Source organism: Hevea brasiliensis, chromosome 4, assembly GCF_030052815.1.
Source record: "Hevea brasiliensis isolate MT/VB/25A 57/8 chromosome 4, ASM3005281v1, whole genome shotgun sequence".
Taxonomy (NCBI): domain Eukaryota; kingdom Viridiplantae; phylum Streptophyta; class Magnoliopsida; order Malpighiales; family Euphorbiaceae; genus Hevea; species Hevea brasiliensis.
The window spans coordinates 76,368,225-76,392,516 of NC_079496.1; the positions used below are offsets into that span (position 1 = coordinate 76,368,225).

The following is a 24,292-nucleotide window of genomic DNA, read 5'->3' on the forward strand; positions in this document are numbered from 1 at the left end:
GGAACCTGTTGACATACATAAGACTGCATTTAGAACTCATCATGGCCATTTTGAGTTTAAGGTCATGCCCTTTGGCTTAACCAATGCCCCAGCCACTTTCCAAGCACTAATGAATCATATCTTCCAGCTTTATTTAAGAAGATTTGTGCTTGTATTTTTTGATGACATTTTGATCTACAGCAGCACTATGGAGGAACATCTTGCTCATTTGGAAGAAGTCTTTAAGGTGCTTCAAGAGCAACACCTGTATGCTAAGCTTTCTAAATGCTCTTTTGGGCAGGCTTCTATTGATTATTTGGGCCACATAATTTCTGCTGAGGGAGTTTTCACTGATCCAGCAAAAATTCAATCCATGGTTTCATGGCCTACTCCTAAAAATGTGAAGGAATTAAGGAGCTTTCTTGGTCTTCCAGGATATTACAAGAAATTTGTAAGGCATTATGAGGATGGGTTTGTTTGGACTAATGCAAGTCAGCAGGCCTTTGAGCAACTTAAGGAAGCTATGGCTTTTGCCCCTGTTTTGGGTTCGCCAGATTTCTCCCAACCCTTTGTGGTTGAAATAGATGCAAGTGACAAGGGCATGGTAGCTGTCTTATAGCAAGGGGGTCATCCTATAACTTATATTTCTAAACCTTTTGGGCCAAGAACTCGAGCACTTTCAGTTTATGAGAAAGAACTGCTGGCTATTACCTTTGCTGTCTCTAAATGGAGACATTATCTAAAGCAAGGTACTTTTTTTATCAAAACTGATCATGAGAGCATCAAATTTTTATTGGAACAAAGGTTGCACACTAACCTTCAGCAAAGAGGGAGTTTGAAGTTACTTGGCCTTGACTATAAAATTTTGTATAGAAAGGGAGTTGAGAACAAGGTTGCCGATGCATTGTCTAGAAGATCTTTTTCACAAGATGAGCAATTATATGTTGTGACTTCTAGGCTATTTCCTATTTGGATCACTTCTATAGTGGCTAGTTATGAGCAAGATGATCGAGCTAAAGAGTTAATTACTCAATTAGCGGTAGATGGGACAGCAATACCCTCTTTTCACTACAAGCAGGGTCTTTTATATTACAAGAATAGGATGTATGTCGGAAGTTCTACAGCACTTGGCAGAAATTGATCTCCATTTATCATGACTCTCCTTTAGGAGGCCATTTAGGGATTAATAACACCTGCTAGAAGTTGAAGAAACATTTTTATTGGCCTGGCATGCAATCTGATATTCTGCAGTGGGTGAGACAATGTGATCAGTATGCTAGATGTAAAACAAAAACTTGTTCTATGCCAGGGTTGCTCCAACCTTTACCATTGCCATCCCAAGCTTGGCAACATCTCTCCTTGGATTTTATTGAGCAATTACCCAAGTCAAATGGTAAAGACACTATCTTGGTAGTGGTTTGTAGATTTACCAAGTATGGCCATTTCTTTCCTCTAGCACATCCATTTTCAGCTTCCTCAATTGCCACGCTCTTTTTGGACAACATTTATAAACTCCATGGGGCACCTGTTTCTATTGTGTCTGACAGAGATAAGCTTTTTACAAGCTTATTTTGGAAAGAATTCTTCAAATGCCTGGGAGCCAACCTCTCCTTCAGTACAGCATACCACCCCCAAACTGATGGGCAGACAGAGAGGTTAAATTAGTGTTTGGAAGCTTATTTGAGGTACATGACACATCTCAAGCCCGCTTCTTGGAGTCGGTGGCTCTCCCTTGCTTAGTGGTGGTACAATACCAGCTATCATTCAGCCATAAAAATGACTCCATTTGAGGCTCTCTATGGGTATTATCCACCTATTCTACTTGCTGTGCCGCTTGAGCAAGTTTCAGTTGGACAGTTGCAAGAATTTTTCTAGGAACGGTAGCAAATGACAGCTTTATTGAAGGCTAATTTGGAGATTGCAAGGAATAGAATGAAGCAACAGGTGGATAAGAAGAGGAGTGAAAGAGAATTCCAGGTTGGAGATATGGTTTACTTGAAATTGCAACCCTATAGGCAATCTTCAGCGGCTATCTGAAAATCACTGAAACTGTCAGCAAGGTTTTATGGGCCTTATAAAGTGCTTGCAAGGGTTGGAGCTGTTGCTTATAAGTTGGATTTGCCACCCTCATCATCTATACATCCTGTGTTTCATGTTTCCTTGCTTAAAAAGAAGGTAGGGGAAAATGTGGTGCCTATGATAGAGCTTCTAGTTTTTTAAGAAGATGTGGTGGAAGTTGTTCCAGAACAAGTGTTGAAATCTAGACTAATTTTCAGAAATGGTCAACAAGTGGATCAAGTTCTTATTAAATGGAAGCACTTGGCTGTTGAAGATGCCACTTGGGAAGACAAAGCTTTCCTCCTCAACCAATTTCCTGATTTTGCACATTCCTTGGGACAAGAATGTGCTAAAGAAGGGGGTATTGTTACATACAAAAGAACTAGGTTTAGAAAGAATAAGTCTAGTGTAGTTAAGTGAGCTGGCATGAGTTGTTAGAACAACTGGCATGAGCTGTTAGGGATGCAGCTGGCATGAGTTGTTAGGGATGAGTTTTGGCGGGAACAGTTACTTGTAGCAGTTATTGCTGTATAAAAACAGTCATAACAGCCTAGTGTAATCAGAGAAGAATCATTACACAATAATAAACTCTTTCTTCCTTTCTTATATTTTTGTATCTGTTCTACTCTCTTTCTTCTATAATTTCTTCCCTTTCTTCTTCTGTTCTATTCTATTTTAGGAAGAAACATTTGGTAGGGTTCAATAACCCTAACAAGATCTTAATTTTACAATTGAAATTTAAATCAAAATAATTCCTATATCTAGTTTTTGTTGACTGCATCACCCTTTTAATTTTTTCAATTTTAACCTAGCTTTATGACTTCAATAACAATTTTGGCTAATGTAATGAGGGAGAGGGGAAATATGTGTGAAGCCCAAAATATGGTTTTAAATAATAGCCTTTACGTATTTAAAGAGAATTTTAGCTGGCTGTTATTGTTACCACCTTTATTTAATGGATTTTTAAAATTTTAATAGTAAAGGATACAAGGTAATGACCGTAATCTACCGTTAAGTAGCTGTGCGGCTGTTACTTTTCCTTTGGCTTTTTTATTATTATTATTATTTTTTAATTTTTTATGTGAAATGCATCAAAGGGAACCTTTTTCGGACAGAAAACTATCTTGGCTTATTCATTTTAGCACCTCGTCATTTTCTCTCTAGGCAACTAACCATTCTCTCAATTTTCTCCCAACTAGACATTTATTTTGGTGGTAATAAGGTTAGTTATTTACTATCTACTTATGATGTATAAGAATGATGGATTTAAAGGGCATTTAGTTTGACTTATAAGTTGGTCAAACCTACTTATAAGTTAAAAATCATAAGTAGATTAGTGTTTTGTTTGGCTTACAAGTTAAAAAACTACTTAAAATAAGTCAGAAGTGTGCCTCTTACTTTTGACTTGTCTACTTATTTTAAAACTATGTTTTGACCAAGTAAAAGATTATATTATCTTAATAATTTTTTAAAATATCAATATTATTCTCATTTTAACAACCATAACACTCAATAATATATCCTTTTTGGTCATTTTGATAAATTAAGTTACTTTTAAGTACTTTTTAACTAAATACTTAAACTATTTAAGAGTTAATTTTAAGTGGTTTTACCAAACAATTAATTACTTATTTTTAAATTAATTTATAAATTAAAAAAAAAAACATTTTAAGTTAAAAGTTAAAAGTAAGTAATTAAGCCAAACATCCTCTTAATGTCTTTATTTGATATGTTTATGATTATTATTTTTTAGTTATATATCTTAGTTTTAATTATATCTTTGAATACTTATTATTTCGTGAACTTTGCAAATTGTTCAAAAAAATTTGCATTGTGATAAGCCGTTACCATTACTTACAAGCCCTTTTCTGTTACCCATGACCGTAACCGCAAACATGGCTGTAACTGCGGTTTAAAAACCATTCCTCACTTAGCTATCTTAATTGGCCTAAAAAAAGAGGAAAAAAAAACTTTTCTTTCTCCTTTTTAATGCTTTAAAATATAAATATTATTTTTTTAATTTTCATTTAAAAATATTTATATTAATTTTTTTTACAATAATTGATTAAGAAAATTAAAAAAAAAAAAGAAACCTTTTTTTTCCTATTAAGATGACTGTAAGCTCTACGCACACACTCCAATCCTCACTCATTAAATTGGCCAAAATTGTTGTCAATAGGCCTAATGACAAAACAAAGAGCCAAACATTTTGTGATTTTAAAATTTGATCCAACGGTTTTAATTTTGACAATTTCAGCCAAACCTTGCGATTAGTTGTTCCATCTGGGGACAATAGCACTCAAGATAATCTATCACATGACATAAAGCCTTTCTTTATATTCAGATCCTTGATACCACATTTCTGTATCAAGTAGTTTATAAATTGATAAAAATTCTGTGGTCCATATAATGCTTATTGCCTAAAATAGATATTTCTTCTGTCCCACCTTTTCTAGTCATCTTTTTTGCCTTTCCTTTGCATTCTAGTACCTTCAGCTTAATGAAGTCCTATCATCGTGTTGCTCATGACATTATATTCTTACACAGATGTTTTCAATATATATATACTGAATTGTTGCTCAAGCATACAACACCTACCCATTGAGCAGAAATTTAAATTCTTGCCTGACATTTTAATTAACTTTATAAATCTCTCATATGTAATCTTCAAGATTGACACCATGGCCATATAAATTGATTTGTTTTTATCATTCTCGTCAATAGCGGTTACAATTGTTTGTGTTTAACTAGAGTGCTGGTGAAGAGGAACGGGAGCCAGAGCCAGAGCGTGAATATACCCCAGCTGGACGAGCACTGAAAGTGAAATAGTAAGTTAAATTTCTTCTGTTATTTTGCTGTGATCACTTTTAAGTTAAAATCTCAAGTTTTCAACAGTACTAATATTTGAAATTTTTTGAGCATTTAGTACCAGCAATATTCATATATAGAATACTTGGTTATGGAAAGAAGTCTCTATTGTTGAGCATAAAATTCTGAGTTCTGGATGGCTGAAAAAGTGTTGTGCATGAGTGAAAGAAAGGCTAATTTGGTAGAATGACAAAATATATATAGTAGTAATTTCAGGATTTTGATTTCAAAAATGACAAGGGGCTTCAGCTGTTGAGGTAGATGCTAATTTTAGTTTGAAGATCTGAGCAATCAAAACTATTTGAAAATTTTCTCAATATGAGAGAGCCATTCCCAATATAAAACCAGAATTGCTGCAATCCCTTTAGAAAAAGGTCGATTAACTAATGAAAGGAAGATGGGTCTAGATGCATTCTTAAAAGGAAGTGAGGCCTTTATGTGTAGGAGATGATATATGTGTGATGTTATGTGTACAGAAGGCCAATATGGTAGAGAATATTTTATTCTATGAAATTGTGGATTGTATAATTTACTTCTCTTTGGACAGTGCTAGGCTTCGTGCTAGACAAAAACGACGTCTTGCTCAGCGGAATGCTATTGAAGAATGCCGCCTCAATGAGGGTCTTCCTGTACCTGATTCACTCACTCAGCCTCTATGTCCTCTCACCAATGAGAGAGACAAGGATCGAACAATGGAGTTAGTTCAACAGGTTGGAGAAAAATCTTCAGTACTTGACTTGGAGGATAATAAATTTCCCCAGCCATTTGATACACCAAAGAGCAAGGCTGACTCAACCTTAAGGCTGGGTCGGATATCAAAGCATAGAATGAGCAGTCATCTGGATCTTTCTGTTAATTCTCTTGGTCACCCTTCTTCTGGCATCAACCTTCCAATTCCAAGTCAACAAAATTGGGGCTCAAGCCATGCAAACTACAACTTGTTACCAGTTCTGGGTCTATGTGCTCCCAATGCTAATCAGTTGGATTCATCACACCGAAATTCATCAAGATCCAATAATAGACAAAGCAATCTAGCAACTGGACCCGAGTTTCCATTTAGTCTACCTTCATCTGGAACCTTGATTGAGACAGATTTAAAAAGGCAGGAAATTACCCCAGACAAATCAAAATATAAAGATCCATCAGCAGAAGTCATGCAAGAGCATCTCAAAAGTACTTTGTCAGATGGTTGGATCCCATTTAGTCCGGTATTCTCTCTCTCTCTCTCTCTCTCTCTCTCTCTCTCTCACACACACACACACACACACACACACACACACACAGTAAATAGATTTTGTCAACTTATAATTACTCGGACTGGGCTATAATAATAATAATAATAATAATAATAATAATAATAATAATAATAATAATAATAATAATAATAAAAGTACTTGGACTGCACTGGTGCATGTGATTGTGATACCCTCTTTTAATCTTCTATTTTTGCAGTGTCCAACTCTCCCACTCGGGGGGAGTTCTGATCATTTTGAGAGTTGCTTTTCTAATTTTGTTGATTTCCAGGAAAAAATGGTGCTTCCAAATTTACCTTTTGAGGAGAAATTGATGCCCAGATTCTCAATTCCTGCTAAAAGCATGCCAACTCCACACCCTGACTTATTACCTAACTTATCGCTTGGTGGCAGATTTGAAGCTGTAAATGATTCTATGCGAGACCTTCCAGCAATGCCTTCGTTGCCCAATTTGAAATTCCCCTCTCATGATGCAGCAATATACAATAAGCTAGACAAGGAAGTGCCTCCCATTCTAGGTTTGGGTCAGATACCATCTACCTTTCCACCATTTCCTGAAAACCATAGGAAGGTACTTGAAAATATAATGATGAGAACTGGGTCTGGATCAACTACCTTGTATAGAAAGAAATCAAAAATAGATGGCTGGTCTGAAGATGAACTTGATATCCTGTGGATTGGTGTTCGTAGACATGGAAGAGGTAATTGGGATGCGATGCTTAGAGACCCTAGGCTAAAATTTTCCAAGAATAGAACTACAGAAGATTTGGCTGCTAGGTGGGAGGAGGAGCAACTGAAGATCTTGGATGTGCCAGCCTTCCCAGGCCCTAGGACAATTAAGCTGACAAAATCTTCCAAGTCATCCTTGTTCCCCAGTATTCCTGAAGGAATGATGGCACGGGCGTTGCATGGTAATCGACTTGTTACACCACCGAAGTTTCAGGCCCATTTGACAGACATGAAACTGGGCTTTGGTGACTTGTCTTCGAGTCTGCCGCATTTTGAGCCGTCAGATCAACTTAGTTTGCAGAATGAGCATTTTGGACCTATTCCAACTTGGAATCCTGACAAATTTCACACAAATTTTGCTGGAGATGCAGGACCCTCTTCTTCAAGTGTTTCTAGTGAAATGCCATTCATGCTCAATTCATTTGGAGCAAGCAACTTAGGCTCTCTGGGTTTGAATGGCTGTAGCAACTTTGATTTACGGCGGAGGCAGGAGGAACATGGCAACATGAAGTATGGGAAGCTGCCCAGTCTTTTGGATAGATCATTAAATATGTCGCGTGATTCCCAAATTAATGATGGAAATGGCGAATCTAGTAGTTCAGCTTTATTCCCAGACCATAATAATGGGATAAATATTTCCCATTCAAAGGGGAAAGAAGTAGTTGGAAGCAGTTCTTTGAAGAATAAGTTACCCCATTGGCTTAGGGAAGCTGTAAGTGCTCCTGCTAAACTGCCAGAAGCGGACCTGCCACCCACTGTATCAGCTATAGCTCAATCAGTACGTGTATTATATGGAGAAAATAAGCCAACAATTCCTCCTTTTGTTATGCCACGTCCGCCTCCATCCCAACCAAAGGATCCAAGACGGACTCTGAAGAAGAAAAAGAAGCGGAGATCACGTATGCTCAGGCAGTTCCCGCAGGATATTGCAGGAAGCATGCATAATTTTAAAAGCAGTGTTCAGGACAGTGGTGTTGCTTCATCCTCTGGGCATCTGGTCCCTACATTCCAACCACCTCCACTCTTGGCTCCTGGAACTTCAGGACTTGAATGGAGTGAATCTGACCCAAATTCTCGTTTTCCTAATTTAAACATGCTACACTCGCTAACATCTTATTTAAATCAACCAAAGAAAACGAGCATGGGCATATCCCCCTCTCCTGAAGTGCTTCGATTGGTAGCATCTTGTGTAGCTCCAGGTCCGCATTTGTCATCTAGTTCAGGCTTGACAAGTTCTAGCTTGCTTGAGAGCAAGCTGCCCTTGCCAAAATCTGTCAACCATGTAGAATTTCTGGATTCACAAGGTTATGTGGAGAAAAATAAGGATATGCAGCGCTTGCCTCCTAATGCACAAGTCATGCTCCCAGAAAACAAGCGACGCCAACCTGATAGTTGTGATTCTAGCAAGACTCGATCAGAGCCTTCTGAGACTGAGCAGCCTGATGTAGAGGAGATATCGTCTGAAGGAACTGTATCGGATCACCCTGTGAGTGAGCAAGAACAATAGCTATAGTACAAAATGGAATATGGGACATTATTATTCTTTCAGGCTACTGGAGTTCCAGGCTTTTCAGTTATGCGCTCGAATTTTGTAGGCATCATGTAATGCGTGACAACTAGCGTACATAGGATCATGTAGAACATCTTGTGTAAAGTTACTGTAAGAGAAAATGAAATGCAGTGTTTCTGCTTGGTATTGCGGTTTTCTTTTTTTTTTTTGTCCGATTATATCCAATATAGAGAGGATTAACTTTTAGTGATAAGTTAATAATGGAAAAAATGAGAAGGATTTGGGAGATTTAAAATCACGTTGAGGAAAGTATTAGAAGATTTATAATTTTTAAATATTAATGTAGAATTCATTTCAATGAGAGCTATATAGAGAAAATTGATTCGTATGGTTGGCCTTCAATAAAGGACTCTTGTCCTTGCATTTTCTTTTTTTAGATCGAGTAATGAAGTTCATGTTAAATTTCGGTAGAGCCATAAAAAATATCCGGTTGGACAAAGCTCAAAGCAACAAGGCATTAATGGGTGTCGTAACTCTCTTTTCGTCCCATTTCACCTCTTCTTGCTATGATTCATTTAAATTGCAGTTTTGAATCGAAGCAATGCAAATGGTATTTGAGTAGAAGCAGAAAAACTCCTCAGGTAAGACATTTACTTCGTAGGTATATTAGTGTACATTTACAGGATGAGAAAATAAAAGAAGACTGGTATCTTTTGCATTGTAAAACGGCACAATCAAAGAGTGCTTCTTTTTTTTTTTTTTTTTTTTTTTTTTTTTTTTTAATCGGAAGATATATATTCCTTAATAAACAATCTAAATACAAGGTCCCAGCCCAAAAACATAAAAGGAGACTTAGTTAAAGTCCTTGTCAAAAGTCCAAAAGTAAAGAAGGCTAAAATCCCTTTCCAATAAAATCTTAAGACTCAACAGGTTTGAGACAAAAGAGAAGCAACATTGTGCTGTCGATATAGGGGGGCAAACGGTTGTCATGAGATGATACGATGGACTCGATAAGCGCATAAACAGAGGATACTGTCAACCATGCTGACTTACCAAGGCTAAACAAATAAACCCTCATGAATAGAAGGCAAACCCATGGCATAGCCGATATTAGGCTTTATGAAGACGAAGAAAAGTAGAGCCATGGAAGCCGGATAATAACTTAAGTTAGACAAGTAGCTAGTGGAGAGTGATAAGGCAGAGCTTAGTCGACAACAAAATTCATAAGGGTTGACCATAGGTGGCAGAGTCGGCTAAAGAAAGTGCCTACATCCCATGAAAATTTGTCTCCTCCTAGAGCCAAAAAAATGCAATAAACAACTAAAGAGATCATTAGACCTGCATGCAAAACACGCATGCAACCACACCCAACAAGTCAGATCAACAGATAACTCTCACCCATAAAGTATCGTATCCAGCACCAAAACACGCATTGAAAGTGTTATTTATGCACAAACCTCACTCAAAAGGTGCCGATATTAGGCTTTATGAAGACGAAGAAGAGTAGAGCCATGGAAGCCGGATAATAACTTAAGTTAGACAAGCAGCTAGTGGAGAGTGATGAGGCAGAGCTTAGTCGACAAAAAAATTCATAAAGGTTGACCATAGGTGGCAGAGCCCGCTAAACAAGGTGCCCACATCCCATAAAAATTTGTCTCCTCCTAGAGCCAAAAAAGTGCAATAAACAGCTAAAGAGGTCATTAGACCTGCATGCAACCACACCTAACAAGTCAGATCAACAGATAACTCTCACCCATAAAGTATCGTATCCAGCACCAAAACACACATTGAAAATGTTATTTATGCACAAACCTCACTCAAAAGGTGGGAGGGCAATACCTACTTTTTCCCTCTGTCCAAATAGGTCAGAGAAGACCGTTGACTGGCAAGGAGGCTGAGCGACTCAAAAGAAAGAAAGACGAAATGGAGAGAAAAATTCTCTCAACTATTTAGAGGGAGAAAAGGCCATTAGATAAAGAGTGCTTGGTAGTATAATGAAATGATATTTAAGTACAAAATGAAGCGAAAGCCTTCATATTTATAGAAATATTTTTGCCACATTAATTTGTGCTACCTTATTTTATAATATGCAATACGGTGGGGTAATCTTGATTAAGCTTAGTTAATACATTATACAGGGATCGTAATACACTTAAATATATTGCTCAATTCTTTTTGAATTGTATGCATGAAAAATAAATAATTCAAAGCAACTATCTTATAAAAAATTTGAACTATATGTGTATGTAATATTCAAATAATAAAAAGTAAAAAAAATCAATAACTCTAATTTTTCTTTATTTAACTTTTAGTTTATTATGATAAAGCCTATTTAATATGATGACAATTAAAAAATATCTTTTGAGTATTCTATTTTATTAAAATAACTATTTTTATTTCTTATATTATTTCTTTATTTTTCAAATATTATCTATTTTTTTATTTATCTTTTATGAAATTCATCAATTTAAGGTATTTCAATATATAAATGTAATACCCCCTACTTGAGTGAAACTGTAACACCCTCCCGGTAGCAACTCCGTACAGTCTACTGTTCCGGTGACCGGTGTCGGTCCGGATAGCTAGAACGTCCGGAAAAATATTTAAACTAAAGTCAAGAACCAAAATTAACTCAAATATTAATAAGAAAAATTTAGTAAAAATTTTAGAAATAAAATACAACTAAGTCACACGAGCCGGTGCCCAAGCGATGGGTAACCCAGAGGGAAGTTGCGGTTCTCGCAACGAGGAGCCCTAGACCAGGGAAAAAATTCATAAAATAATTTTTGGGACTCCAGAGAAGGGTCATTGAGGTTCCTATGGCATTAGAATGTCAAGAAAATATTTAGAAAAATTTTTCAATCGGTACAGACAATTTTGACCCGTTAAGCCAAACGGAGGACATTTTGGTCATTTCGCCTTCAGAGGTGATTTTTGGCCGACTTGTCCAGTTAAGTAAATAATTAATATGACATAAATTATGGATAAACATTACTAGAAATTAAATTGAAGATGAGTAGTGGAGGAAAGAAAAGAAAGTGAAGAAAAAGCTTATTTATGACATCATTGTGATGTCATTTAAAATTGCCAACCAATCACCCTTAAGTAACCATTTGACTAACTAATAAAAGAGCTAAATAAAGACCAAGGAAGACCAAAAACCAGCTGCCTTCTCTTCAGCAAAAAACGTGAGTTTCTCTTCTTCCTCCCTCCATTGATGTTCAATCAAGCAAGCTTAATTTCCTACCTTGTTTCACCATAAAACCCTAACCCCTCTTCATTAAAATTTTACCCTACACCTTAAACAAGCTTTTAGCAGCCAAGAAGAGGAAAGAAAGAGAAGTTTGAGTTGGGAAAAAAACTGCCCTATTCAAGGTTAGTGCACTATATACCTAAACTCTTTAATTTCATGAAATGGAACTTGAATTTAGTAAGAAAATGTAATTTAAATGAACAAAATTCATGTGTATGTGTACATGAGTTTTGGCTGCCCTAGTGAAGGAATAGGAAGGAGTGTTTTTGATGAGCTTGAAGTGAACTAGAATCATGTAGGAAGTTTATAAACATAAGAATAATAAGTTGGTATGCTAACTAAGGCATTTTGTAGAAAACCTAATGTGAAGCTAGGGTTTTGGGGAGTGAAAATTGACTTGGCTTAGGAAATTGTTAGAGCACATTTTAATGGTCAATTAGTGACCATCTTAGGTAAGTTGACCATAAAATGGACTGAAAAATAGGATTGCAAAGTGAAGTTGCAGTGCCCTAGGACAATGAGAGGGACTGAAAATTCAGTCCACTTGCATTGCCATAACTTGGGCTGTGTTGGTCCAATTGGTGTTTGGCCAATTGGACATGAAACTAGGCTTATAATGGCACATTTTTTCTGAAGAAACCATGCCCAAAAGACCAAAGTAAGAGGACCAAAACTTGGCCCCAATCCGGATACCCTGCAAACAGCCCCTGCAGAAATGACCATTGGCCATAACTCACTGTAGATATGGTCAATTGACCTGAAATTTTTACAGCAACAAGATAAGATATAGACAAACAACTTTCATGAAGGACACCAATCTAAATTATGCCATTAACCTAATCAAATCATTGAGCAAAGTGAAGTTTACTGTACTGAGATTTTCAGAATTTTCATTTGAGCAGTAATGTTTGGATGACTATAACTCTCTCTAGAAAACTCGGATTTAGGCGATTCTTGAACCGATGGAAACCTAAGGTATGGTAGAACATGTAATATGAAGAAAGTTAGACCAAATTATGAACTTAACTTGGTCAAATTACTGACCAAAGTTGGACCAAAATCTGTCAAAACCCAAAATTTCAGCATGAACAGTACACGTGAACAGTAAACTTATTTTGGCCATAACTTGAGCTACAAAACTCCAAATGGAGTGATTCAAAAAAAGAAATTCAACTAGACAAAATAAGGAACAACTTTCATGTTTACCATTTCCTCAAATTCCCACTGTAGAAATATCAAATGGAACAATAAAGATGAAGCACCAAATCTGAAAATTTTGTTCAATTAGCATTAAGCTTAGAAATGGTATTGGCAACCAATACCAACAAGTTTTAAATACAAAATGTGGTATGTTTGGGGTGTTAAAACCAATACACCTATTTTCTATCCAAAAGTCAACATTTTTGTTGACCAATGAGGTGAATAGTGACACCAAAACCAAAAATTGACAATTTTGCCAAAATGACCTAAGTTTTGAGAAAGTGACCAAAACTAATAAGTTTTGAATACAAAATGTGGTATGTTGGGAGTATTAAAACCAATGTACCTATTGTTTATGCAAAAGTCAATATTTTAGTTGACTAATGAAATGAATAGTGACATGAAAACTTGAAATTCAAAAATTGTGAAACTTAAAAATGCAAAATGCCCTAGTAGGCCTAATGTGATTGGTTTGGATAGTTTGGCATGCCAATAGGGTATTGTTTTAGCAGTACTGCGAAAGGAAAGGCTTTATGCCTGTATTCACGGCTTTATGCCCGTATTCATGGCTTTATGCCCGTATTCATGGCTTTTATGCCCGATCATGTGATATCATGGCTTTTTAGCCATACTGACTGCATACGTGGTTAACGTTCTGCGTCCCATGGTATGACGGCCCGAGGCACCGCGGTGTCCAGTGCCAACGACCTGTTATCCAGTCCGGTCAATTTGTATAGGTTACTTGGGCATGGAAAAGAATAACTGTAATTGAATTGATATTTAAAGAAAATACGAAAATTAAATATCAGGAATGATTACAATAAAATACAAAGAAGCTCAAGATCATGAAGAAAATAATTAACAAAATGCATGAAGTATTTGATATCATAAAACCGTAATTAGGCCTCGACTAAACTATAAGTTAGTAATTATTCATTTCTTATGAACACAATAACTAGGAAATTATTGTTTTTATTTGCATATTATATTTTCTGGTATTATTGGCACCACTAAGCTTTATGCTTAGCGCGTCGCTTTTGCAACGCGTAGGTACTGAAGATTTGGACAGAGGGCCCAGTAGACCACAGATTCGGTAATGCAGTTCACAGTTCTGCATAGTGTCCGTGTCACCTCAACTTCTGCAGTGCATGGGTAGGACAATAGGTGTCATTTTGGCATTCTGTAATAAATTTTGATTTTCTCATATGTAATGAAACTTATGTAATGTATTTTGATTTTCATGTAAATAATGCAAATTTGTGTTTGTAAATGGAAAAGTGAATATTGATCTGTGATTGTTACATGACTATCAAACGAGATGAATGATTGAGAATTGAAATTGAGAAATGAATGGTTGACAAATGTTGAGATGATGATTATTGGAGTTTGAGAGTAATTGAATACGAATATATGAATATTGGAAGTGTTTTTCACAAATTTCGAAGAACTGTTTTCTCCATTTTTAGCCGGTACTCCACCGGATTTTCTTTAAAATTTTCGGAACCTTAAATAAATAATACTTTTGATAAATGGCTTAAATAAATTATATTTCACAAGTTATATTCAAAAGGAAGAATAAAAATGAATTAAGATAAAATAGAGTGCTCGGCACACTGAGTGGCATAACTTGCTCGGCTACACTGTAGTCGGGTAAGGGGTGTCACAGAAACTGAGTAAAGGAATGCCATATTTTGTGTACGGAGCACCTAAACTTATATTAGAAAAATTTTCTTTCTTAATGTTTACTTTTTGATTTTAATCATAAATTTCAAATGAAAAAAACTGCAAGAGTTTCCCCTAAATATTTAATATCCACATGTTAATAATAATATTTACAATTTCCAAGGTCAACAATATTGACAATCAATTCTCATCATATTTGTATTCAACTTCACTCTGTCATTATATGCGAATATTAACATATCATATATTCAGACATAAACCTATATATGTAACAAAATATGTTTATGCTTAAATTTATAGTTATCCAAAATAAATTTATATCATGTGTTTTTAGTACATAGCAAATGGACATACAAAAATGAGTGACAAAATGTATCTAGTGTTGGTAGTGCATCTACCACAAAGTCCAAGTATGAGGTGACTTTAGACTTTTCTGCAGATTCACTCTCTCCTCTCCTATCTGACAATCTACTCTTTACCTTTTGTACCTGCCGAGGAAAAATCTACGCGCTAAGCTATATATAGTTTAGTGGTGCACTCTTAATTTAAAAAAAAAATAAAAGCAAAACTTGCATACATGCTGAAGATATTTAAAAAAATGTTCAAAAATAAAGAAACTCAAAACATTAAATCTATGACCATTTCCAAATACAAACATACTAAATTGATTAAATGATACAATGACTATATGAAATCTTTAAAGTTCAAGGTTTAACATAATTCTCATTATATTTATGTATATTTTCTTAATTAAATTACATTTTAAGATTTGTTATGCGTCCACAGTAACCTATGACAGAACTATATGGACTGGTTATGGGACTCCCAGTACTGAACACTCGGTGTCTCTGACCGGTTTAACAATGGGTACTCGGTGCCTCTATATAACTATCAACATAGACTCCTGGTACTGAACACTCGGTGTCTCTGACCTGTTCAGCAATGGGTACTCGGTATCTCTATATAACTATCAATATGAGTCATAATAAAATTCAGCACTAAAAGCCATGGATAAAGATCACTGACTGGGCACTCGGTGCCTCTAATAGACATTCATCATTCCAGTAATATAATTAATGCAGTACTACTAATGATGTCCCCTATTGATATGCCAATCTATCCAAACCTATGATTCACTGTCTAGGTTTACTTGGGCTTAATAAGGTAATTAACATTTTTATTTTTACATGATGTAATCAATAATACTTGTATGCACATAAACTTCTACCATTACCATATTTTCATATCGTATGCATTTAAATTTCATACAAAATTCTTATAAATTTTCCCAAGTTATCAAAGGCCATACCATATTAAAAAAAAAAAAGATATTAGGAGTACACTAACTTGCTAATCTCCAACCTAAGTTGATTTGGCTCCTAAACCAATATTTTCACCTTCCTCCTTATAAACTGCTGTAACACAAAAGAATACGAACAGTTCAGAATAAATTCCTTAACTATTTCTAATAAACATTCCCGTTGAACTAATTTTACCGTTACTTAGAAATTTCCCTACCCAATTGGCCATAATCAATTCTTTCCTACCAACCATTTTTCTCACTATCTTATATTTTCCCCTTATCTCTAGTGATATTCTTACTCAAACTTGATAGAAAATAAAGATTATAACACTAACCTTAAGGGAAAACCAGCTGCTATCCCTTTCCTTTCAATCCTCCATCGAATCCCTCAAGGACAGTAGACTTCTTCAAGCTTGAATCGCTAGTTCTTCTTGTTTCCTTGCTTTGGTTTCAAAGGTGATATGGAAGAGATAATTTAGAGCTATGATGCTAAGGTTTTTCCCTGGTCTTTCTTCTTTCAAATGAGAGTAATTTGGCTATTGAAAAACAAAAGAAAAGAGAGAAAATGGATGAGTGTTGGCTGGCTGGTTTGGGGGGCCTTATGTAGAAGCTTCCTTGGTTTTTACCCAATGGTCCATCATCCTTTGCACATTAGTCCATAAGATATTTTTCTATTATTCTTAAATTTTCTCATAAAATTTTTAATCTATTCAATTTAGTTCTCCAATCTTTTGTTTACCCCTTAACTTATTGATTAATTCACTTTAGTCCTCTAACTTTAGTAGCCAACTTCCTAGGTATGAAAGGAAGCAAGTGTACACCCACTTAGTTTGCCATTTATATGGATACTTTTACTTCTTTTAATTTCTTTGACTTATTAATTCATAATTATACATTAATTAAGTCTTAATTAAGAGTTTTACAAGGTCTTACACAAATTAAAGTAGTAAACAGACCCAAAATACTGATTTTTAGCCACTTTCCAGGGGAGTTACTCATCGTCGGGACTTTTGCACATTTAATTGATTTTTAATTCATTTCTTTTATTTTCCTTCAACCTTACTTGATCTTTATTAAATTAAATTATGACTACTTACTTTAATTTAAGGGTGGTTCCAGACATTCTAGCTATCCGAATAGACATTAGTCACTAGAGTAGTAAAATGTACAAAACTACCTAAAGTGAGGGTGTTACAATTCTTTCCCTCTTAATGTAAATTTCTTCCTCAAAATTTACCTAGTTCAAATAACTATGAATGTTGTTGTCTCATAATCTGTTCACTATCCCATGTCGCTTCCTCCACTTTGTGGTTTCTCCAAAGCACTTTCACCAATGGAATTCTTTATTTCCTCAGTTCCTTGATTTCTAGTGCTAAGATCTTTACTGATTTCTCCTCGTATGTCAAATCAAGTTGTATATCAAAGGTCTCCGTCGATAAGACATGTGAAGGATTTGATCTGTATCTCTTTAGCATCGAGACATGAAATACATTATGAATCTTATCCAGTTCTGATGGTAATGCTAGCTTATAAGCTACCGGACCCACACGTTCGGTGATCTCATTTGGACCGATAAACTTAAGGCTCAACTTACCCTTTCTTTCCAAATCTGAGCACCTTCTTCTATGGTGACACCTTCAAAAAGACTTTGTCACCAACCTCATACTCAATATTTTTCCTCTTCAAATCTGCATGAGACTTTTATCTATCTGAGGCAGCTTTCAAACTATCCTTGATGATCTTTACTTTCTCACCAAGTCTGGTCCTATTAACTTATCTTCACTAAGCTCAGTCCAACACAGAGGCGTTCTACATTTTCTTCCATACAAAGCCTGTAACGCCCTCACTTTTGGTAGTTCTATACATTCTACTATTCTAGTGACTTACGTTTATCTAGATGGCTGAGATGTCTAGAACTACCCTTAAATTTAAGTAAAAAGTCATAATTTAAATTACTAAAGATCAAGTAAGGTTGAAGAAAAAATAAAAGAAGTAGAGTATAAATCAGTTAAATGTGCATAAATCTCGGTGATGGGTACTAGGAAGTGATTATAGGTCTGAGTGCTACTCTAATTCATGTAGGACCTTTTAAGATTCTTAATTGAAGTAGTATTACGAATTAATAAGTCAAAGAAATAAAAGAAAATAAGTTCAAATAAGCAGATTAAAAACCAAAGTGAAAAATGGAGTTAGGGACTTATCGGGCATTATGGAAAAGATGAATAGAAACCTGATAAGAGCAAGATTGGTCAATTAGATATGAAAGTCAAATATTGAAAAAAAATGAGATTAATTAAGTTAATAAATTTGGATTAATTTAATTAATCATGATTATAAAAATTAAACATAATTATCTAAATAGTCAAACTTAATGATTAGGAATTTCATCATATTTACAAGTTTGCCATTCACCATATTTACAAGTTTGCTAATAGGGAATTAAAATAATATAAATATCCATTAAAAGAGATAAATCAACATCATCTTCTTCTTTTTCCTCTTGAATGGCCGAACCTTCATCATCATTTCCTCTCCACCATTTTTCTTCCTCCAAGCTTGAACTGTCACCAATTTCTTAACCTCCCATACTTCAAATAGCATAACTAAGCTTCAATTTAGTGAGAGCACAACTTTTAAGCAAGAAATGTCAAGGATTTGGGAAGGTTACCAAGTAACCAAGTTAGAGAAAAACTCAAGGTAAGGGAAAACGTGAGTTTAGCAAGCATAAGTTCATGTTATCATATCATACTTATAGTATAAAAGTGATATGTGATGAGAATTTCTTGAATTTCTTCAAGGGGGGAATTCGGTCCAAGCTAGCAAAGAATAATGGAAGACCCATAAAGTTGATTAAAGGTGATATTGAAGAGCCAAGCGAGGATTAAAAACTTAATTTGTGGTATGTGCACTCTTAATACGTTAATTTTCTCCTTAAGTTGTTACTTAGGGTTTTTATGCCAATTAGGAATTTTGGCTAAATTGAATGTAAATGTCTAATTTTTATGTAGAAAAATGATGCTTAGTGTGTGTAAATGGTGCAGTACTTATTTGGAATTATGTTGCTTTATATATGTTGATGTATATATTGTAAATAGGCATGTAAAGCAGTTTGGCTGAATTTGATCAGATTGAACTTTATAATCTATATCTTATGTTCTATAATTTCAAATGGCTTGAAACTTATGGAAAATTAAAGTTAAGACATAAGGCTAAAACTTTCATGAAGGAAGCTTGGTCAAAAATTCTGTGTAAATAACCTTAAAATTAATTAGAAAATTGGGCACAAAATCTGGAACCTAGGAGTAGGGCAGCTTAAACTGACTGGATTAAAATGGGTATAACTCACTCTAGGAAACTCTAAAGGAGGTGATTCTTGATTTGTTGAAAAGCTAAGATATAAATAAACAAATTTCATGAAGAACAAAATAACAAATTCTGACTGCAACTTGTTCAAATCTAGACTCTAAAAACTGTCTAGAGCCTATCCTGTGATCAGTAGAGAATGCATCTAAACATATTATGCTTGTTTGGACATAACTCACTATATAAAATTCTAAATGAGGTGAATCTTACCTTGTTGGAAAGCTAAGACACATAGGAACAACTTTCATGAGGACAAATTTGACAAATTATGACTAAAACCTGACTGAAATTGAGTCCTAAAACCTGTCTAGAAGCTACCCTGCATTCTGGAAGGAAAAGGCAGATATGACCAGATCCTATTTATTTAGTCATAACTTGTGATCTATAAATTAGAATCAAGTGATTCAAAAGCCAAATGAAAGTTAAGACATAAATCTACAAATCTTATGAAAAAAGCATAAGCTAATTCTTGCATTTACTTAGTCTGATTTCTAATGGAAAACAGTATATATATATATATTAAAAAATTTGCAAGATTTTACCATGTTCTTATTAATGTAAGTTATACATGTATTTAGCATGCATGAATGCAAAGGCTATGCCAACATGGAAGTGGCATGAGAATGTTAGCACACATAGCTTGACAATTATGATAACAAAGAATGTTGAATTAATGTTAATTATGAAAGTTGAGCCCAAGTAAGCCTAGACAATGAGTATAAGAGTGGACAAGTGGGCATGCTACTAGTCAGAGCCACCGAGTGGTCAGTTCAAGAATGAAAGCCAGTGTTATACCAGGAAGAGCCACTGAGTGGTCAGTACTGAGAATGTAAGCCTGTGTTAAACTGACCAGAACCACAGAGTGATCAATGTCGTGAGTCCCATTGTCCAGTCTGTACACCAACTGTCATAGTTTACTATGGGCACTGAGGTAAAGCTTCCAATTGTGATCATAAAGAAAATAGTTTCAAATAAAATATGATAAAAGCTGACTAGTGAACCTAAAGGATGGTTGATTTGATAAAGTGTATTTAATCTCATTCAATGGTATGATTAATAAGTATGGATTTATTGGCCTATATGTATGCCATGATGTCATATTATTGCTTTAAAACTTTTAATTACACTTGTATGAATATTATGAACTTTTTATATATTAATGTACATAAGGAAAATTATTATTTTTTTTAAAATTAAGAGTGCACCACTAAGCTATTTAGCTTAGAGTGAAGATTTGTTTCCTCGCGCAGGTATATAGACAAAGTGTAGATAGGGCCTAACAGGAGGTAGATTGGATCTGTAGAAAAGTCCAGAGTCACCATATCTCAGACTTTTGGGTAGATGCATCATCATAATCCTCATTGTATAGCTTTACTCATATGTGTGTGTACCTTATGTTGTAACTATTGTTATGTAACTTTATTTTGGAGATTGTAACCATAAGGATGTAAGTTTAATTTAGCCCTGTGAGATGGGTAATAAAATTGTAAATTAAAGATATTTCTTATGTATATGCAACTTCAATGAAGAATGGATATTGATGAAATTTGATCATTGTATATGATGGGAATGATATAGAAACTGAGAATTTATCAAGTTACGAACACTATTTTAATAGGTAAATAGTTAAAATTTAGGAGAAAATCTTATAGTTTCTTCGTTTAACATTGATGATATGGTTTTGTAATTACATTTTCATTTTAATGAAGGATAATCATTAATAGACAGAGATAGGTGCTCCATGCACCGAATGTGACATCTCCTTACTCTGTTTCACTGTAGATTGGTGACATCTGCTTACTCGATTTCACTATAGATTGGGTAAAGGGTGTGTTACATTTAGTGGTATCAGAGCTTCGTTTAGGCGTTCCTAGACCTAAATAACAAGTTATAATATATGTGTGTGAACATGCATTGCATCTACTAGGGATTGAGGTGACTCTTATACAAATCTACTCTTCTGTCTATTTTAGGTTGGTAGAATAGATTCTAATATTCCTTGGGCTACTAAAGAGGAAGCAGAGAGTCAAGCTTCAGAGAGCAGTACTATCAGAGACGTGAGAGATTCTGCAGTAGAAGTAGTTGCTGAGCAGCCTACAGAACCTCAGCAGTAGTTTTTCTAGCAGATGGCCAATCTACTCAGGTAGGTGACGGGAGCTCAGTCACAGCCCGCACAGAAATCACCTCTGGAGAAGCTCCGAAAGTATGGGGCTGTGGATTTTAGAGGAAAAAGGGAAGATGACCCAGCTGCTGCAGAGTATTAGCTAGAGAGGACTGAGAGAGTTCTCCAGTAGCCGCATTGCACACCTAACTAGAGCTTAGAGTGTGCAGTCTCATTAATGCAGAAGGATGCTTACTAGTGGTGGAATATAGTGACCAGCGTAGTACAGCCAGCTATGGTAACCTAGGATTTCTTTTTAGCAGAGTTCAGAAAGAAGTACATCAGCCATATTTACTTAGAGGACAAGAGGAGAGAGTTTATTGCTTTGAGGCAGAAACAGATGATAGTGGCTAAATATGAGCTAGAATTTGTCCGGCTGAGTAGGTATGCCAGGGAGAACATTTCCACAGAGGCTGAGAGATGTAGGAGGTCTGACAAAGGCCTCAATAATAGTATTAGACTTCATATCACAACATTGCAGCATACAGATTTCCCCCATCTTGTGGCAGCAGCTATGAATGTGGAGAGAGTTTGAGCTAGTGAGCAAAGTAGGAGGGGTGAACAATAGAAAAGAGGCTTTGGCTAGTTTAGCTCCACATTCACAGCCAGTAAGAAGCCAAGGGGGCAGTCTAGTCAAGCATCGACTCAGAGGCCAGGACAGGGGTCCAGGTCCACATTTAGGAGAGGCCAGCTGATGGTATCAGTGGCTAACACACCAGGACCAGTAGTGAGAGGTCCAGTTCCAGTAGCATGCACACACTATGAGAGAAGGCATAGAGGAGAATGCTGGGGATTGACTAGAGCTTGTTATAGATGTGGTGCCACTGACCATTTCTAGAGGGATTGTCCTACGAGGACTAATCCCCCAACACAGACAGGGAGGTCGGCTCCTACTGCACAGAGGAGTAAGAAGGCTAGGAGATCTGAGGTAGCTTAGGGCACTGTGAGGCCTGCATCTAAGATAGTAGAGAGAGACCAGATACTCGAATACTAGCACGTGCACATGCCATTCAAGCTAGAGAGGAACAGGAAGCACTTGATGTCATAGTTGGTACATTTTCTCTCTTTAACTCTGTAGTGCATGCATTCATAGACCTAGGTTCAACTCATTCTTATATGTGCACTGCCATCCCAGTGGAGAGGGGTTTAAGGGTCGAAACCATTGAGTAGGACATCCTAGTTACTAACCCTTTAGGCCATAGTGTGATGGTGAATAAGGTCTATAAGTGTTGTCCCTTAGAGTATGAGTTTTTGGAAGACCTTATTGAGGTACCTTTCCACGAGTTTAAAGTGATCTTAGGAATGGATTGGTTGTCACGTTACCAAGTTATGGTGGATTGCCGTTTAAAGAGAATCACATTGAGGACTTCTGATAATGAGGAGATCACTATTGTGGGTGAAAGGATGGATTATCTGTCTAATGTTATATCAGCCACTACTGTAAGAAGATTGATAAAAATGGGTTGTAAAGCCTACTTGACACATGTGGTTGATATTAGGAAGGCTAGGCCTGACCTTCATGACATACCCATTGTATGTGATTTTCCAAATGTTTTCCCTGAAAAGTTGCCTAATTTGCCATCAGAGAGGGAAGTGGAGTTTGCTATAGAGGTTATACCTGGTATGACACTAGTGTCCGTTGCTCCTTATAGGATGGCACTCACAAAATTGAAGAAGTTAAAAAACTAGTTGTAGGAGTTGCTAGATAAAGAGTTTATATGCCCTAGTGTGTCGCCTTGAGGAACACCAATATTATTTGTAAAGAAGAAGGATGGGACACTTAGACTGTGTGTGGATTACAGATAGTTGAATAAGGTGACTATGAAGAATAGATATCCTTTACCCAGGATTGATGACTTGTTTAATCAACTAAAGAGAGCAGGTGTTTTCTCCAAGATAGACCTTAGATCAGGGTATTTCTCTAAGATAGACCTTAGATCAGGGTATCATCAGTTGAGGGTAAAGGAGTCTGATGTGCCTAAAACTACATTCAGAACTCAGTATGGACATTATGAGTTTTTGGTTATGCCATTTGGGCTAACCAATGCACCAGCAGCATTCATGGACCTAATGAACCGTATCTTCCATCCTTATTTAGATTGGTTCATGATGGTCTTTATTGATGATTTACTAATATATTCTAGAGACCAGAAAGAGCATGAAGAGCATTTAAAGATTGTACTGCAGTCCTTATGGGAGAAGTAGCTATATGCTAAGTTGTTTAAATATGAGTTTTGGCTGCATGAGATTTCCTTTTTGGGCCATTTTGTGTCAACTGATGGGATTAAGGTGGATGCCAAAAAGATACAAGCTATTGTGGATTGGAAACCACTAAAAAATGTGATAAAAATAAGAAGTTTTTTGGGGTTGGTTGGCTATTACAGGAGATTTGTGAAGGGATTTTCTCTCATAACATCACCATTGACTAAATTATTGCACAAGCGTGTTAAATTTGAGTGGGATGATAAATGTCAAGCAAGCTTTGAAAAGCTGAAAGTGATGCTTACAGAGGCACCTATCCTTACCCAACCATTATCGGGGAAAGACTTTGTGATCTACAGTGATGCCTCTCAGAATGGATTAGGGTGTGTATTGATGCAGGAAGGGAAGGTAGTTGCTTATGCTTCTAGGCAACTTAAGCCACATGAGAAGAACTACCCCACACATGATTTGGAACTAGTAGTGATTGTGTTTGCATTGAAGATATGGAGGCATTACTTATATGGTGAGAAGTGTTATATATACACAGATTACAAGAGTCTTAAATATTTTTCAACTCAGAAGGAGCTCAATCTGAGACAGAGGAGGTGGATAGAGTTCCTAAAGGACTATGATTGCATTATTGATTACCACCCCAGGAAGGTGAATATCGTAGCAGATGCTTTAATGTAACACCCCTATGTTCAGTAGTGCGTTTTACTGTTCCGGTGAC

The 24,292-nt window shown here is 35.9% G+C and overlaps 2 protein-coding genes across 2 annotated transcripts in view; both read left to right on the top strand.

The window, feature by feature from the left end:
* Nucleotides 1-8,583, top strand: part of LOC110643060 (protein CHROMATIN REMODELING 4) — a 33,176-nt gene extending 24,593 nt beyond the window's left edge. Inside the window, exons 9-11 of the mRNA XM_021795284.2 lie at nucleotides 4,789-4,865; nucleotides 5,453-6,113; nucleotides 6,430-8,583. Of these exons, the coding sequence (XP_021650976.2) occupies nucleotides 4,789-4,865; nucleotides 5,453-6,113; nucleotides 6,430-8,394 (2,703 nt within the window). The 3' untranslated portion in view covers nucleotides 8,395-8,583. The remainder of the gene's footprint in view (nucleotides 1-4,788; nucleotides 4,866-5,452; nucleotides 6,114-6,429) is intronic.
* Nucleotides 8,584-22,566: 13,983 nt separating this feature from the next.
* LOC131179465 (uncharacterized) overlaps nucleotides 22,567-24,292 on the top strand; it is a 52,389-nt gene continuing 50,663 nt past the window's right edge. Inside the window, exon 1 of the mRNA XM_058146316.1 lies at nucleotides 22,567-22,981. Coding sequence (XP_058002299.1) covers nucleotides 22,567-22,981 — 415 coding nt within the window. The remainder of the gene's footprint in view (nucleotides 22,982-24,292) is intronic.